This window comes from Bacillus rossius, chromosome 8 (assembly GCF_032445375.1).
Source record: "Bacillus rossius redtenbacheri isolate Brsri chromosome 8, Brsri_v3, whole genome shotgun sequence".
In the NCBI taxonomy this organism is placed as follows: Eukaryota; Metazoa; Arthropoda; class Insecta; order Phasmatodea; family Bacillidae; genus Bacillus; species Bacillus rossius.
The window spans coordinates 58941347-58959333 of record NC_086336.1 but is presented as its reverse complement, the minus strand read 5'-3'; the positions used below and the strand labels follow the sequence as shown (position 1 = coordinate 58959333).

At 42.0% G+C, this 17987-nt stretch overlaps 1 protein-coding gene across 1 annotated transcript; it reads left to right on the top strand.

The window, feature by feature from the left end:
- The first annotated feature begins 6151 nt into the window (after positions 1–6151).
- Positions 6152–8392, top strand: LOC134535333 (nucleolar protein 58-like). Its single transcript, XM_063374404.1, has 2 exons — positions 6152–6225; positions 7495–8392. Exon 2 carries the CDS (start codon positions 7503–7505, stop codon positions 8316–8318), a length of 816 nt encoding a protein of 271 aa, XP_063230474.1. The 5' UTR covers positions 6152–6225; positions 7495–7502; the 3' UTR covers positions 8319–8392.
- The last annotated feature ends 9595 nt before the right edge of the window (positions 8393–17987 follow it).

The window sequence follows — 17987 nt, the reverse complement described above, 5'->3', positions numbered from 1 at the left end:
ATCTTTTAAAAATGTAGGTTTTTCACAATTTTACAGTTTTTGCGGATAATACATAAAGATAGAACGATTGTAAAATAAAGTTAAATACAGTTTCATTGAAGTTCGATGTGTAAGTACGACGTTTGATGCACTTGAAAATGTCATTTCAGCAAGCCCTCAGATGTTTAGACAACGACCAGCTCGAATTAATTTACCAATTTGTTCAATGTTTTCGTCCGTTTTTGATGTTGAGGGCCATCTTGGGCGCCGATTGTCTTAGGTCGTTTCACGCCCTTCTTTAAACCGTCTAAACCACTCAAAAAAAAAAAAACTTGTGTGCGGGATAAACATTCATTATCGTAGACTTCTTTCAACATTGCATAAGCTTCCGTGGCAGTTTTCCCTAATCTAACAAGAAACTTGAGGTTTACCCGGTGCTCCGTCTGATCAATGGCATTTTTCCGACGCGTCACTAGTGCGTAGACTAATTCAATCAACTGCTACAGTCAAACGGAGCGACCTGCTGGCTTGTCTAGCGAGCTCAGGGTGGGGGAAGGACCATCAGAGACACAGTCATGTTCAAAGGTTCAAACATGTCGCGACACGCTTAGGGATGCAAACGATAACATCGATGTTTTCATAACATCGATGTATCGTTCATGAAACATCAATGTTAGCATCGATGTTTTGAAGAGCGATACATAGCCGATGCATCGACGGAAAAGTCCAAAAACATCGACATCGTTCATCATTAAAATTACCCTAGTTTTTTATAATATTTTGGCCATATTTCATGTATATTTATTGAATATATATTAAAAAACATTACGATACGACATTTAGTTTTTAAGATACAATTTTTTTAATTGTCTATACTTACTATAAAAACCTACATTTTTAAGTTAGGTATAAAATGTTGTAAATACTGAACTATTTTGTTGATTTCAGTATCAATTTTTTTCCAGTAATTTAAGATGTGTAAAATCATTTGGAAAAAATAAATACCGTTAAAAAAATTTGTTTACATGAGGATTTTTTTTTAATTTTGAAAAATATAGGGAAAAAGCAGCGAGACTTTATGGACAATTTCATAGCATGTTGTACATACAAGCTATTGATTGGTACCGATACGGTCTCGCTAGCTCTATCGAGAAAATTAATGTTACATTTTAAACATGCACATAAACTTCATGCTTTTCCCCTTTTTTTTCAATTGCTTTTAATACATGTTTTTGTTCTGCATGAGACACGACTGTAAATGGGTTGTGGATATTGTGGTCAGGAACCACTAGTAGGTATGGCTACATACTATAATTTAAATCATTTTGGCATGTTTTCCTGATATTTAAAAACATCGGTTATAACATCGATGTATCTGTTTGTCAGAACGATGTTTTTTTACATCGATGCTTTTTCGTTTGAACATCGATGTTCGTGATATCATTGTTTTTAAGAGCGATGTTGCATCCCTAGGCACGCTCGCAGTTTGCTGGAAGCAACATCAGTCCGGTTATTTAATAGCCACACCTCGTATACTTCCAGTGGCGTAGCCAGGATTTGTGTATGGGGTGTGTTAGGAAGCATGGCCCCCTCGTATTAAAGCGGGGGGTCCGGGGGTCCTCCCCCGGGAAAATTTGGATTTTAAGGTGTAAAATATTGCTATTTTAGCAGTTTTCGGTACTTAAATTTAAATATTGTAATGGTAAAAATTTTATTAATTTTAATATGAAATTTGTTTGAGTGACGAATAAAAAATTAATCAAAGATTTTATGCTAAGGGGGGGGGGGGGTTGAACCCCTAAACCTCCCCCCCCCCCCCCTGGCTATGCCCCTGTATACTTCTACCAAGTTCTGCTTACTAAACTTTAAGAAAACTAGCAAGAAGTAATTCAAATGACACTGAAACTCACTTATCCTCACACAGAGTTAAAAATGCATTAAATAAAATAGTTCTAGCTATACCTACTACATTACAACAAATACCTGATTGGTCTCATTATGCACATACCTACCTATAATTTTTTAATGTATTATTTCACTTTCTTTTTCATTCAGATCGATAGTCCTGGAAGCTATTTTAGCAGACTATTTAGAAACATTTTGACTGGTATCTTACTGATGATCTCTGCGGGTGAGGTTAAACGTCAAAATAGTCGAACCACGTCTGAATTTATCCCATCAGACAGCGGATGGCTGGTCGTTGGGAAGGCAGAGGAAGGAAAATAAGTTTTTTTTTGTCACTGGACCACCCACCGCGCTGGCGAGAGAATCGGCTTTCTAACTGCCGACTTCGTTTTCCGAGGAGGTTACATCAAAGTTATTAGGCTACTGAGCCAGCGAGCTAGACGACCCGCCTGTCGGTTATCGCTGGCCCACATATAGCGAGGGAGGGGGCTTAATGCACGGCGTGTTTTGTTTTCTGATCTAGGGGCGCCGTCACGGGAGGCCCCGGCAGACGGAAACAAAACAGTTGACTGGCGCGAGAGAGAGGGGGCAGGCGGGCGGGGAATGTAATGTTTGCTAACAAAAATACCCTCGGTCCATTAACGTGTCCCACGTTGCCAGCTGTTTGACAGGCGCGGCGCGCGCGCTTCTCTTGTTTTGGCACGTCACCGCTAGGCGGCAGCACCTGACAGATCTCGTCCCCTCGGCCGCGGTGATGTGTTTACACCGCGAGTCCGCGCATGTGTGCGTGCAGACACGAAGGGATCTACTTTCCTGCGCAGGCACGAAATGATACCGATGTGGTGTTAGAACGTGCCAACTTGTTGGTATACGTACCGTCTTTTATCTCCCCTCCACTCCCCTCCACATCAGTGTACGCAGTTGATGGGGGAGGGAGTGGTATATCTCCTCCAAAATTCTAAAAATAAAATCCTAAAAAAATCTATCATTGCCACTAACAAATGGAAATAGTTTGAAAGCAAACAGCGTGCAAAGTGGTTCTATCCCCTCCCCCTCCTCAACAGACACAAATGAAATTCTGCCAATGCTCCTGCAACAAACATTGTTTTGGTACGCAAAAAGTACCAAATTTCTGATATCGACCATGAATTAATATTTTTGTCTATCATCAAGAATAGATTTCAGTAAATATAACTATCATTTGCAACGTCGTTTATAATTATTGTTCAACTAAACACTAGCCATGTGTTAAAAAAATATCGATACTGTACTTATCGATACTTCTATATTGTACAGCTGCTAACAATATATATATATATATATATATATACTTTTTTTTAATGTAAATAATATATGATCGGTATTGGTATTATGTTAGTTTTATAGCTTCTATTTATCATAATAGTTCTGTTTCGTAGTTCAAATTAGAATAATTGCTGCAAAAAAATTGAAATAATTATTGCCAGTATATCCGTATTGTGTTACTATATTAAATTTGTGTGTAACATAAATATTTAATTTGTATCTAGTCTTCATCATATTTAGGCGACATAACATGATACTATATCCATTAATACCAACTGTTAGCGACCACCGAACTAACATCATCGGGCCACTTCCTAAATCTCCTACCGCTCGATCACCACACGCACACACTACGGGAAGCCTAAGATGTCCATCAAGTTCTGTCCCTGCCCGAACACGCCCGAATATTCACCTTCGGCCATCCTCGGGTTCATATATATATATATATATATATATATATATATATATATATATTAATTCATTTATTTATTTCTCTGTTTATTTTAATGTAGCTATACCTTTGAATATATATATACTGTATAGAAGTCGCCAGCCCAGGTTAAAATTTCTAATACGGTTTTGAGGTAGTTGGTTAATTCACCGCCGCAATCGCCACCATCTCCTGGGCATCGACTTGTGGTGGTCCCTAGCGGACAAGTGTCGAACTCTTCAAACACCCCTTCCCCCTCCCGTTGAACGACCTTGAGCTGCATTGAATGATAGATGGGGGTGCGGGGAATGACAGCGGGCGACAGTGCTGCGCTCTAACGTGTAAATAACAACTAAGACGATACAGGGCGTTACGGCAGCGCACTGCAACGGTGAAGTTCCCAAGCTGCTCATCATACGCTTCTGAAAAACGTAGAGTAAATCCTATCCACTCGCGACTTCTATACAGTATATATATTCAAAGGCTATACTAACCTAACTAACCGTCCGTAGTGTTTTAAAGTGTTTTAATGTAGCTAACCTAACCGACCGCTTTTAATATTTGGATTCATTTTTCCTGCGCAAAAATAAAACAAACCCGAAGTTGGCCGAAGGTGAATATTCGGGTGTGTTCGGGCAGGGACAGAACTTGATGGACATCTTAGGCTGGGTTCACAATTAAAAAAATTAAGCGAGTGCATAGCAAGCCATGCACACGACCTGTGCACACGACCTGTGCGAACTGCGAAATCGGTTCACAATTGAATTCTTACTGTTAATTTCAGCCAATGAAATTTCGCGAACTAAGCGACATCTGTTAGCAGTGTTAGTAAATAAACATATTAACTTTCAAAATAACGTTAATACTTTTATTATCTCGACATTTTCTTACCACAATATGGTTAATAAATATAAACATATTTCTAGTCCCGCCAAAAAATCACCCATCTCTTCTCTCATTGGCTGTTGTGCCATGCGTACGCGACCGAAATAAAATATATTCATTCCACTCCTATGCGCACGACCTCGCTCCCATTCACACGACCAACTTTCTGCTATTGTGAATCGTTAGGTTAGGAAACATGGCGTTCATATCCTATGCACACGACCTACTGTTACTGTTACTGTTATTTTTTCAATTGTGAACCCAGCATTAGGCTTCCCCACACACTAGGGTTACCAGACGTCCGGCAAAAGGAGGACATGTCCTCCTTTTTATGTATTTTTTTGCGTCCGGCCGGATTTTCCTTAATGCTCCAAAATGTCCGGCTTTTTTTATAAAGTGAGATAATTCCTGCAGTTACACTCTGAGTAAAGTGCGCGGTGCGCGCAAATGCGCTGTCGCAGTCACCCCACTAGTAAGTAGTTCTATGACAGCTTGACAGAAGCACGTGTTTTTAATATGCTGTATATGCGTAGTTCGTTTGATTCTTTATACTGAAACTGTATTAAATGCCAAAACATTGTAAAGTATCGTACTCCATTGTAATTAATTCATGGCTTTTTAAGAAAATATGTTGTCCTCCTTTTTAGTGAAATGTCCTCCTTTTGCGAGCTGAATGTCCTCCTTTTTTATTATCAGTGTCTGGTAACCCTACCCACAGCGGCTATTCGAAAAGTTGGTGACACTGTCACACTTGATCTTGTTTTGACATCCTATGTTTACAGTCTTCATTTGAATTCATAGGAGTCCATGCACAAAACTGTAAACACAGCGTGTGCGAAATGTGTTCCCAATTACAATCTTACTTTTAATTTTAGCCAATGAAAGAACGCGATGTACCCGACTTCTATTGGTAGTGCTAGTAAACCAGTGACTTTTGAACACGTTTTTTCAACATATAAATTAATTTGGGCTATATAAAATTATTAGTCGACCATGCTAACCACGAAACATTTTCATTTTTTTAATGACATTTATTGCTAGTGATTTTTTTAATAAGTAAATGCAGTAATTAATTTTTAAAATAGTAATTACATATCAGCATTGTACTATATCGACAATTTCTTGCCACAATATGATTGATAAATATAAAAAAATTCTCTAGTCCCGCCATGCACCATGCGTCCGTAACAGAAATAAAATATATTAATTAATTCCTTCTGTGCCCACTACATGTCTCCCCAGCTTACGACCGTCCTATGCGCTGTTGTGAATCAGTAGGTTGGAAAACATGACAATCAAATCTTGTGCGCACAACCTACTGTTATTTTTTCAGTTGTGCACCCAGCTTTATGCACATGTATTTATACTTTCGTGCTTGTTGTTGCAAGATTGCTTGGACATTATAACTGAATTCGTTTCGAAAAGCGAAAATTATGTTGAGTGCGTGTCGTAACAATTTAAGGAAAAAGATGAAATATATATGTCTAAATAAGTCAATCAGAGGAGCAGAGTAAAATAAAGAATGAAGAATTTTGGGGAGATAGATACTTCTGACTGGAAATCCCAAGTTCTACGTAATCCAAAGTTGGCCAAAATCAATACAAAAAAAATTTCTCGTTGGCAATAGTTTTGTTTACAAATATATCGGAAGGGTGTTTTTTCTAGTGTTTTCGGTAATAAAATAAAGCAAAAAAAATTATATGCTGTGAGTTACACGTACGGTAAGTACAATGATTTGTACTACTTTATTTGTATTTAGTTAAGCTAGAAAAATAATAATATGCACATTGTGTGGAATGTGAATAAATACACGTGCGTCATACATGTGTAAGCCAACTACGTAAAGATGAAACCAGGGTAGGTTAATTCCTCAAATGGGTCTGAAGGACAGGATACAACGTGTGCGCCACAGGCCTGCCAACATCCGCACATTCGCGTCTGCGTGATGCGTAGGGGCTGGTGGCGCAGCTGCGGACATGGCATTTCATTGGTTTGCGCGATCTATGACGTAAGATGCTGATGGTACGTTCGTCTGACCAGAGCCGGCGACGTCAGGCCGGTCAGTCGGAACCATCAGCGAATGACGTCATCAACAATGTTCGCCAATTACAAGCGTGATGAGTTTAAACAAACTGAAAAATCACGCGAAAATAAATATTTTCAAACAAATTTTTTATATGACCAAGAATTTTATATTTTAATTAATGTTTCATTTCATTTAAATCATGGAAAAGATAATTGAATATTCAATCATTGGACTTTATTTTTGCTATTCAGGCAATGGTTTGCAAATAACTTTAATTTTGGAGTAAGAATCTGTACCAAGTATAACTGCCCATATTTAATTTGTAGTGATACTTTTGTTTTCATTTGAATGTACAAATTCACAAATGTCTGTAATTTTACATGAATATTTATGTTCCATTAAAAAAAAAAAATTGGCAGTGTTTGCTAATGCGTGCGTCGTCACTAAAATGTACATTCCGCTATCCAATTTTTTAGGAGTCCATTATAACCCTGAATGTCACGTTGCCTTAAGAACCCGTGTGTAGTAGTAAGACGGAAAAAATCGGTTGTTAATTATTGTAAGTTACGTTTAGTTTAGATTGTAACCCCAGTCCCAAATTTTCCTACCAACATGTTATGCCATAGTGTTTTTTTAATAGGCCCCATTTAGCCACATCTGACAATACAGCTCTTGTATTTCATTTCATTGATTTGAAGTTAACATTATTATGCTGGTGTAATTACTATGACTGTTGTAGTAGCTCTCGTGAAAAGTCAGTGATTTCCTCATTAGCAGTTTCATACCGGAGCCTGTTTATAACTACCAGGTTATAACGTGGTTAATAAGCTTTAAACATATGGGTTATATCTCTAGATACCAACAAGTAGGATGCATGTCTCAAATCTAATACTATAGTAAAAAAAATATCCAAGTCGGGGACTGTCATCCCTTAAAGAAAGAAGATGTCTTGATGTTGCTCCAGCAGGCGCAATGGGGGGAGCCTCACTGATGGCCAAGAGCAAGAAGAAATACCCCTGCAGCAGCAGCAGCAGTAGCAGCTGCTCCAGCGACGACGAAGAGGCGAAGAAGGACGAAGACAAGAGCGGGGAGAAGGACCAGGGAGACGAGAAGAGCGCGAAGAAGCGACAGAAGGGCAAGAAATGCGAGAAGCCCAAGGTCGACAAGAAATGCGAGAAGCCCAAGGAAGACAAGAAGAGCGATAAGCAGTCCCAGAAGGGCAAGAAATGCGAGAAGCCAAAGGAAGACAAGAAGAGCGACAAGCAGTCCCAGAAGGGCAAAAAATGCGAGAAGCCCAAGGAAGACAAGAAATGCGACAAGCCCAAGGAAGACAAGAAAGCGGGCGAGAAGGACCAGGCAGACAAGAAAAGCGACAAGCAGTCCCAGAAGGGCAAGAAATGCGGGAAGCCCAAGGAGGACCGGAAGGGCGAGAAGGAGAAGGAGGAGAGGAAAGGCGGCAGGTGCCCGAAGAAGACCAGGAGCGGAGGCGGCAGACGGGGATCTTGCAGCCGCCGCAGGAAGCAGCCTCGTCGTCGTCGCAGGAGCCGCAGCAGGAGCACCAGGTGTCGTCGCGAAGGAGAGTCGTCGTCGTCTTCGCGTGGCTGCGCGTCGACCAACCCGTTCCTGCAGTTCCTGTCGCGGGCGCGCGGCAGGCTGCCTGGGGGATGCACGGCGGCGGAGGCGGGCCGCCTCTGGGGGCGGCTGGACGACGAGGACAGGGCGCCCTTCGTGCTGCTGGCGCGCCGCGCCCGGGGGCGGCGTCGCGCGAGGGAGGACCGCGGCGTCTAGCGACCCTCCTCCTCCCCACTGTCGACTGTCTCCACGTGCCACGTCCTCTTGATACACTAAATTAAATACGTCTAAGACAATTTTGCAACTGTCATTTCTTGTTGAGACACCCAGTTGTACAACACTTTCAGAAGATCTTCGTCAATGGTAGGTTTTTTTTACATCGCAAGTAAAATTAATTAAAATGTAATTACCAAATCGCCTGTTTCGAATACACCCGTTCAGATTGGCGACGAGCTAAGAAATGCATTGCCCATTGTTTAGTTCTAGAAAAGGCGCGGTAGTTACGTATTTATATATCTCAAACATTGCCGTACGACATGAACAACACGGTGTCGATTTCGGTAAGAGGTAAAATGACTCTAATGAGTTTGAAGTGGGTACTAAGTAGGACTCCCAAAAAAAAAAAAGACAGTTTAAGCGTGAACCACTTGTAGGACCTCAGTATTTGAGTGGGTTCAGAAACACGCTTAAAACTATGTTCTTGGTGTTAAATTATTGTCTCTGACTAGAGACTTGAAAAATTCGCTCGTTCAATGACCTTTAGAGTCAGTTCAAATAACGCCAATTAATTGCCTTCTGACCTGTGAGTCGCCTCAGTTGGTTTGCCTGTGATTCGATAACTATGAGGGTTTCTTATTGGCCCGGAGTCGTCCAATGATCAGTGAGCCAATAGAAAAAGCAGCTTAAAGTTACACGTATTTGTATTTGAATATTTTTATCAAACATGTGCTTTGATTTTTAAAAAATATATTTTCTTCTTTCTTTGTCCTGAAACTTTCTTTTATTTGTTCAGACATCATGAATAAATTCTTTATTCTGTATTTCCAGAGCTCGTACCATGCTGTTCTCCAACTGATTTCTTGCTTAACCATCTTCTCTACTTATATCATCCTGCTTCGGTTATCATCTTTTCTTGCATCTTCTGCGTTTTCTCTGCAAACATCTTCTTCTCTTAACTTTTTTCCCCTCAGTATTACCTCTTGTTTTTTTCTTCTTTTTACTCCAGTTCTTATCTGCTTAGTCAAGTTAGCCTCTTCTCCAAGTTTTTGCTTGTTTCTATTGCACCAGTTGTCTTATTCTCTTAGTATTTTCCTTCTTGTTCTGTTATTTCGCTGTTTATCTTCTTCTCCTGTAATTCTTATTTGTTGTCGCTTGTTTCCGGGTCCGTCTCAGGCGCGCAACAGCTGCACGAAGCCGGCGGCGGTTCCTCTCTTGTTTCCGTGGCGGGAGGAAGTGGAAGCAGTTCCGTCTTCCACCGCGTGGCGGCGCTCTGCGATCTCCCCCAGGGCGCGGGCGCCCCGCCAGGAGTTTTCTCTCCATCGCAAACACAAACATCACGCGGCCGGGCTTATTAAGTTACTTGAAACTAATTCTTTCCTCCACTCCTCGGCCCGGCCGCCAGGGGCGCTGCAGGCTCCCCTCCCCTCACCCGCCACCCTGCCGCCCCTCCTTCCACCCCCCCCCCCCCCCACTCCCCTGCGACGACCGCCGGCTGGCGTACATGCGGGCCAGCGCGCCCACAATGCAACACCAGTCTACGTCGCGGAATGTTCTAGGCGGTGTTCCGAACAGACAAGGGCGTCGTTTCAGCGGAGTGTGTCCGTGCAGGTTTTACCTGGCCAACTTATCTAGCTTTTAGTTTAGAATAGTCAGTGCCAATTGTTGCCATGGCTGGCCAATCCCCCTCCTAGCACATGATGCATGCTACCTACCTACCTCTCCTGCATGGCTTAAACCCTGCAAGGCTGAGACGCACTTAGAGTCTTGCCCTAACCGAGACTCCTCCCAAATACACTTAGTTTTTAGTTAGGCTAGGAAAATAAATTATGTTCTCCTTGCGATTCGATCACGTGCCTCCGCAATCTCATGTTCCGCGTCTACAGGGATTTGCAGTTACGAATTCATAAAAATAAAAAAAAATAAAAACTCGGGCGCAATTCTGTAAGATTTTCAGGGGGGGGGGGGGAGAATGTTTGGGGGAGGGGGGAAGGGATCTGCGGCCAAAGGGTTTTGAGTGTGATCACAGGAAAACTTCATAACATTCAAACATTGTTTTAGAGTTTAATTACTCTCAGTTACAATTGCCTCTATAATTAAGGGTTATTTAATTATTGGGTGATGTGTTTGGTAGAGACACGCCTGTTATCTGCGTCCATTATATATACCTTCTAATTGTGCGTTCTTAAATTGTTTTAAAAAAATATTAATTAGGTTATTAAGGGATGGATGTCTTAGGCAAAAAAATATTTTTATCTAGTTTTTTCCTCTAATTTGTTAATCAAACAATGTAATTAAGCTTTTTATGATGAGTTTTTGCAATTTTACGCAACGCTGCTCAACACATAAGATCTACGCTACACAAACTACTACTACTACTACACTACTACACTACTACACTAACAACATAAAGATCTACACTAAAGTAACATCAGGCGAAGAACATTTTGAGGACGACTTTACTATGGCCAAAAAGTTGCAAGTTAAAAATAAATGTTATGTTCATAGTTCTTAAATTTGAAGATTTTTTTCGTAGACCTACGCTTATACACTCTTCTTTCTATAGATAAGCTTATTAAAGTTGTTTTAAATAACGTTTGTACTTTATATTAATTCTTCTTTGGTGTACCCGTTTGATGGACCAGCTGTGGCCCTTAGGGATGGCTATTTTTTCCATGCGTTAGTGTATCGGTCTTTCGACATAAGTATCGTTTAAATGATATCGATACCGATATAATGTTGGTTTGAAAGTATTGATATTTGCAATATATCTGAGTATAATAATATAGTCACTCTTACCCTTGTCTACTCATAAAACGTTTTTATAATTTAATTATATGTAAAATTGAGGTCTTAATACATCTAAAATTTTGTAATGAAATTGTCTAAAACAATTTTGGCTCTAACTAGCAAAGTAAATAAAAGTGAGTATTATTCAATTTGTATTATTCAGTATTTTTTTTTTACATATTTCTATGGCTGTTTTTACGTCATTTTTTTAAAAGTAATTTTTATGAATTTTGACTGTCATAGAATCCTGAAGCAATGCCGAGCGATAAAGAAGCCAACAAATTTGTCGAGATGAGAACAACTTTCACATCGTCGGTTGACCTGTCCCTGCAGTTCAATGTTTCAACTTACATGCCCTACTGTGAGCTCCAAAATTTCCCCTTCTCCCCCCCCCCCTCCTTCCTTTTCCATTTAAATATTAAGTGGTTTCTTTTCGGGACCAAATATATTTACAGAGAATTTTAGTAAAATTGTTTTTGACGTGATAACTTCTTATAAATCGATGAACGCCGGCTGCACGCACGACTCATTGTCACGTTCCGCCTGAGCCGAGCGTGCAAGAACCGGCCAACCACCGTGCGGGAATATCTTCTATAATAACAAACAGATTAAGGTATGCAATTTTTCATCAATGTTTTCTTATGAATAGGGCCATGCATATTTCGCGAAAAGATTCCGAGACTAGCTGAAAGTTAAAACACTGTAGCATCGTCTGTGTTTCGTGATTGGGTGAGTTTCTTTCAGGTACACGACGATTGTTAAAACGCCAATCACAGTAATTCATTGCGGAACCAAATGCGTCCTGAGTAGCTCAGCCAAATAAGGCAACTAATTCTCTCGCAGACGGCCGCCAATCACAAGGAAGAAACCGCTGGTGCGGGTATACCTTGTTGCAGTTTAGTAGGCATTCAGATTTATTCGCGAAAAATGCCTGCCCTTATTTATGACTAGAGACCTGAAAAATTCGCGGGTTCATTTCGTGTTATGCTAAAATTCAAATAATTATACCTTAGTGATGCTTCTGCCATTGGTTCACTGTTAATCTGGAGGACTGAGGGCCAATTAGAGACACTCAGTCATAGAAGTGTCGAATCACAGGCCACCCAGTCGAGACGACTTACAAGTCAACAGCCAATGAACAGTTGGCATTTGCCAAAGTGTGTAGAGGATATTGGAGTCTATCCTGGAGGTCATTGAACCCGCGAATTTTTCCGGTCTCTACTTATGACGTTATCACGTAAAATAATCGTCCGTAAACCGACTTTACAGACAACTTCCTTTTTATTTACATGACTGAAAATTGACGTGTAGTTTGATACCTGAGGCAGGGTCAGCATGGATGGACTATGGCTGACACTCGCAGGAGCCGGCTGTCCTATCCTGTCCTGGAGAGTGCGTGAGGTGAGAAGAGATGGGGTGATTTGGAGGAGGAAACAGGAGCACCCCGAGGAAACCCCACAAGCCACGGCAGCGTCCGTCACGTTTCCCGCTTGCAAAAAAAAAAATCCCCGGGTTCGAACCTCACCGAGTGGTCAGATTCGAAAAATTTGTTTCGACGCTGTTACCAGTGTCCCGTGACACCGGAACACTCGAACCCTAAGACGTCAATGTTTTGCACCTCTGACGTGTTTACCAACAGCAACACTACCAAGCGGCACTGGGTCATCCCCTGTGAGGCAGGCAACCCGCGCGAAGTCCCAATTCCACCAGCTCAGGAAGTTCTCCGTGCTGAACGATTAGCCGTGACCCGTGACCCGTGACCCGGATCTCAGACGGTTCCGAACGAGGCTAGGATGGAATCATCGAGAAACTCGGGGTCTTTACGTGGAGGGTGGGGTGGTGGGGGGAGGTTTTTTTTATATAAACCCCCTGGTAGCTCTGAGCTGCACGTGTCTGAAAGACATGAAATTTTGAATTGCAAGCTAAATTACAATAATGTTTTTTGTTTTTTTTTAAGCAGGTGGAAAAGATGTTTAAAATTATTCAAATTCCCTAACCATATAACACACACGTGCAGTTCTAAACATAGAATCAGTTATAATTTTATAATCGTAGAGTTAGATGGCGTACCATACTGTGCTCGCTGATGCACTCAGTGCAAATATACACTGTTGTAGTTGTTCGGACTTTGTGACATGTCCTTGTTGTGTGAAGTGTTACTTGTGCCCCTTTTGCGTGTCGTATAAGCAGTTCGGCAAGATGGCGGGCCGCGTGCAGTCGGGTCGCTTGATTTGTACATGGCTATCGTTCCGTTGTCATGGTTGTATTCACTAAATCAGACTCTTAATATATTTATGGTCCTCCGGAAGAAATTCGTTGAAACAAAGAACAGTAGTCGTCCATACCAATGAGTGACATTCTGCTTGCTGGGCGGCACAGCTGTAGGGACACGTTAGGTTGGCTAAGCTGCGTGGATCTGGACATGGCGATCGGTAACGGCCGTAGAGTCGTAGTGTCGTCTGGCCAGGCACTTGACCACGCCTTGAGTGCAAACACACGCCGTTGAAGCTGTCCTTGGGCCACGAGTGGCGAGCTCTCAGGCTGCCACTCGCGGTAGCGTTAGCTAGGTTATATTATATATGAAACTAACAGCCGCCATTATCATTTTCCTCTCCGTAATTTAAGTTGGCCTGGCTGTCAGCCCGGTTGGGGAAACGACAAAAATCGCCCCCCCCCCCCCCCCCCAACCCAATGCTTAGTAGTTTCTTTCTACTCTGTCCAACTCTTCTTCCGGAAACATCCTTCTGTTTCATTGTAACCAACCTGCTTGATTTTATTGCACTTTTTTTTTTACATCCCGCATGAAAGTGCCCATGGATATTGTAATTATAACTTTTCCAAGTATTAACATACTTTTTTTTTTTTGTAAATTGTTCGCAGTTTTAGTTTATCTGTAATTGGAAGGTGCTGCTTGTCAATCTCACGGAAAATAAGAATGAACAGCTGCATTTGAAAAGATGTTAGGTAATGTGTACGGAGTTTGTCCGTTAAAAAAAAAAAATTGTATCTGAAACCTCACTCCCCGCTCGTTGTTCTTTAAGCTGTTGAGGTTAGGTTCACCTCCATCCCCCCCCCCCCCAAATCGATACAAAAATATCGATATTTTTAACACGAAAAATCGATATTTCTTATATGTGTGTATCGATGTATCGTTAGAGACTGGAAAAATTCGCGCTTTCGATGACCTCTAGGATAGACTCCACAACCCTCTACACACTCAGGCAAATGCCACGTGCTCATTGGCTATTGACTCGTGACACTTGTCAACTGGGACGCTTGCGATTCGATACTTTTTTGGTTGAAGGTCCCCCATTGGCTAAAAACGTCCTTCAGATAAACTGTAAGTAGAGACCTGAAAAATTCGCGGGTTCATTGACCTTCAGGATAGACTCTAATATCCTCTGCACACTCGGGCAAATGCCAACTGTTCATTGGCTGCTGACTTGTGAGTCGTCTCGACTGGAAGGCCTGTGATTCGACACTTCTATGAGTGAGGGTCTCTAATTGGCCCTCATCAGTTCTCCAGATTAAAAGTGAACCAATGGCAGAAGCAGCGCTTAGGTAAAATTATTTGAATTTTAGCATAACACGAAGTGAATCCGCGAATTTTTCAGGTCTCTAACTCTAAGACAATCTCAGAGGCAATATAAACGTACAGTTGTTTGGATTCTAGCATATCGTGAAATGAATACGCGAATTTTTTCCGGTCTCTATGTATCGTTTTAATCCCTGACGATTGCGGTTGAGCACCCTGCGGCGTTGTTAGAGTGTCGGAGTGTGTCGGAGTGTGTCGAAGTGTGCCGGGGTGTGCCGGGGTGTGCCGGGGTGTGCCGGGGTGTGCCGGGGAGTCGCGCCGATGCGCCCTTGCTGCTCCGAGCGCGCGCGCCGAGCGAGTGTTTGCAGAGAATCAGTTTCAATCCGCCGGCGGCGGTCGCTGTCCCACGGGGCGAGAGCTGACGCGCGCTCGGCCGGCGCCGACCTGCTTTCCAGAACCCCGCCGACACACGGCTCCTAGCTGTCCAGCACAGTTCCTATCACCACTGCATAACTACTGGAAGTGAAACCTCTTCGCGAATTGCAGGGTCAGTGGGAGAGAAGACTAGCAAACTGAAAAAAAAAAATGGTTGTCTGTAAAGTTGGTTTACAGACGATAGTTTAACGTGACAACGTCATAACTAGAGACCCGGAAAATTCGCGGGTTCACTTCGTGTTATGATAAAATTCTAATAATTATACCTTAGTGCTGCTTCTGTCATTGGTTCACTGTTAATCTGGAGGACTGAGGGCCAATTAGAGACCCTCACTCATAGAAGTGTCGAATCACAGGCCACCCAGTCGAGACGACTCACAAGTCAGCAGCCAATGAACAGTTGGCATTTGCCCGAGTGTGCAGAGGATATTGGAGTCTATCCTGGAGGTCATTGAACCCGCGAATTTTGCGGGTCTCTAGTCATAACAAAACACTGATGAAATTATTGCATACTTTTATGAATAAAATTGAATCATTTTTTATTGAATTATCACTATTTTGTATGGATACAAAGAAGGAGTGAAATGAAATCTACTTTTATTTGCACTCATTAATCTAAATATGTTTATTAGTACACTAACGAAGAGATTATTTTAACTGTAACTTTAGTACATGTTTGCTATTTAACTTCTTCCAATCTGTGTTATTCTGTTAAGGATAGGACGATGATAGGAAAAGTAGGAAACGAATTGGAGTGTTTCAAGTTTAATGTGCCTCGAAAAAGTCAAATCGATGGTTGTTCCAATTGAGTGTAAGAGAGATAGATGCGGCTCAAGCGTACAATGAGCGTAAGGGGACACAGCGTAACGGGACAATGTGCGTTACGGGACACTTTTTCGTGCGTGCAGCCGGCGTTCATCGATTTATTAGATGTTGTCACGTCAAAAAAAAAATCACAATCCTCTGCATACTCGGGCAAAAACCACGCCTGTTCATTGGCTGCTGACTTGGTGAAGCGTCTCAACTTGGTAACTTGTGATTGGTCAAGAGTGCTCCACATTATTTAAGAGTCAACCAACAGCAGAAGTAGCGCAAAGGTAGAATTGTTATAATTTTTTTTTAGCCCATCACGAAATTATTTCCGCGTATTTCTTTTTTTACGGTCTCCCAACGATGACCCATCAGGGCGTAACGAAAAGTTGAACGCTCCGGAAAAGGGACAGCAGTTGCTGGAGAGTGGGTGAGAGGAGGGGAGGGGAGAATAACGGTTTAAGTAGAGTCAAACAACTTCAAGATTTTTTTGGACAGTTCTTTTTCGCCACGTTTGTTGCAACAGTGAACCTCCTGTGTGTATTTTATTGGTTAGTTTTTTTTAATCTTAAAAGCTGATGATTGAAGTGTGAAGCGTTACTTCTAACGCACTTCACCGCCACGCACCACTATGTTTTCCCTCCGCTTATAAAGTTTATATTACATATATATTTGATAGACTTTAATTATTTTCCCTTAAAAATAAAAGTATTTACGAAAAGTTAATACAGAAAGTTAATGATAGTTTGTAAAATACAATTCTTGTAAAGTATTCAGATTACAGTAGTCAGGAAAAATATGTAGTCAAGTTATATATAAAATTATTGTTATGAATCGGGAAAACAGGTCCGGAAGGATAATACATTTAATTAAACACAGTTTTATTTACATACAAACTATTACACAATCTATTAAATCCCAGCAATCCAACTAAAACTGGAGTCTGCGAGAATAATAATGTCACGTGGAAGGGGGCCTCGGGAGTCCGCAGAACTCTCAGAAGAGACAGCGAATAGTGATTCTTTGGGAAGGCCGCTAATCGGTTGAGCGTGTAGCGGTAGGGGAGTGACGAGGGAGCCACCCGAATCCCCTCTCCACCAAACCCCCCGGCTCTAGCCGTGTCGCAACAATGTTCTCGCATCACGTTGTAGGCCTATAGTTGTTTATGCTACTGGTGCGCCTTTAATCCGGAGGACTCTGGGCCAATAATAGACCCCCAATAAAAAATAATCCAAAGAATAGATAAGACATGGGGGGGGGGGGGGGTCTAACATGGCATGTGTTCTTGTCCGATTGAAATTGTTTTTAATTTTAATTTAGTTTTTGTCGAGACGGCGACATCATTAAATAACATATAGCTATATTGGGCAAGTAATCGGCCATGCCTATTTATTCTAAGGAACCACTCCAAGCGAATCTTGGGATTGCGGGAAACCTTGTAAAACGAAATTACCTAAGCCTGTTGAACCCGGGATTCTGTGGATAGCGAGTCGAGTGTTTAACCACTGCACCATCTTTTTTCTTCTTCTTTAATTAGCCGAATCCGCGACAGTTACTTCAAACGACCAACTATCCCCTCTCGTTCGACATCGTTATTGTTATAGATCTGACGATACCACCGGCAGTGACAACCAGGGGCTGTAGAATTCTCAAGGGTGAAGGGGGGGGGGGGGGACGTGCTTGCGGAAATAATCCGGCGAAGGGGAAGGGGAAATTAAGAGTTTTGCACGCGTGGTTAACCGATGCGAGTCATCTCTGGGTATGAAGCTTGTGTGTTGTACGCTACCCATACGCCTTAGCCTACATTCATGTACGTAAGTAGAAAATATTTGAAATGTGCAGAAAGTTTTCCATCAAAAAAATAGTTCTGACGTTTACGTTTTTAAACCCGGTTTGTTTCACAGTCATTAGGGGCTTCTTAACTCCAGAAGGGGGGGGGGAAGGGAAACTGAGTCTCTCCCCCCCGGGGGGGGGGGGGGGGGAACTAAAAGAGTTGTGACTTATTCAGACGGATCCTTTGACACGCGTACACATGTTGTCACACGTTTGTCTGAAGTGTCTGGTCGCGCACGCACTCCCAAACATGGCGCGAACTGGAG

What these genes read in the sequence shown, in the direction of transcription:
- LOC134535333 (XM_063374404.1), top strand. Translation starts at nt 7,503, where the DNA reads ATGGGGGGAGCCTCACTGATGGCCAAGAGCAAGAAGAAATACCCCTGC.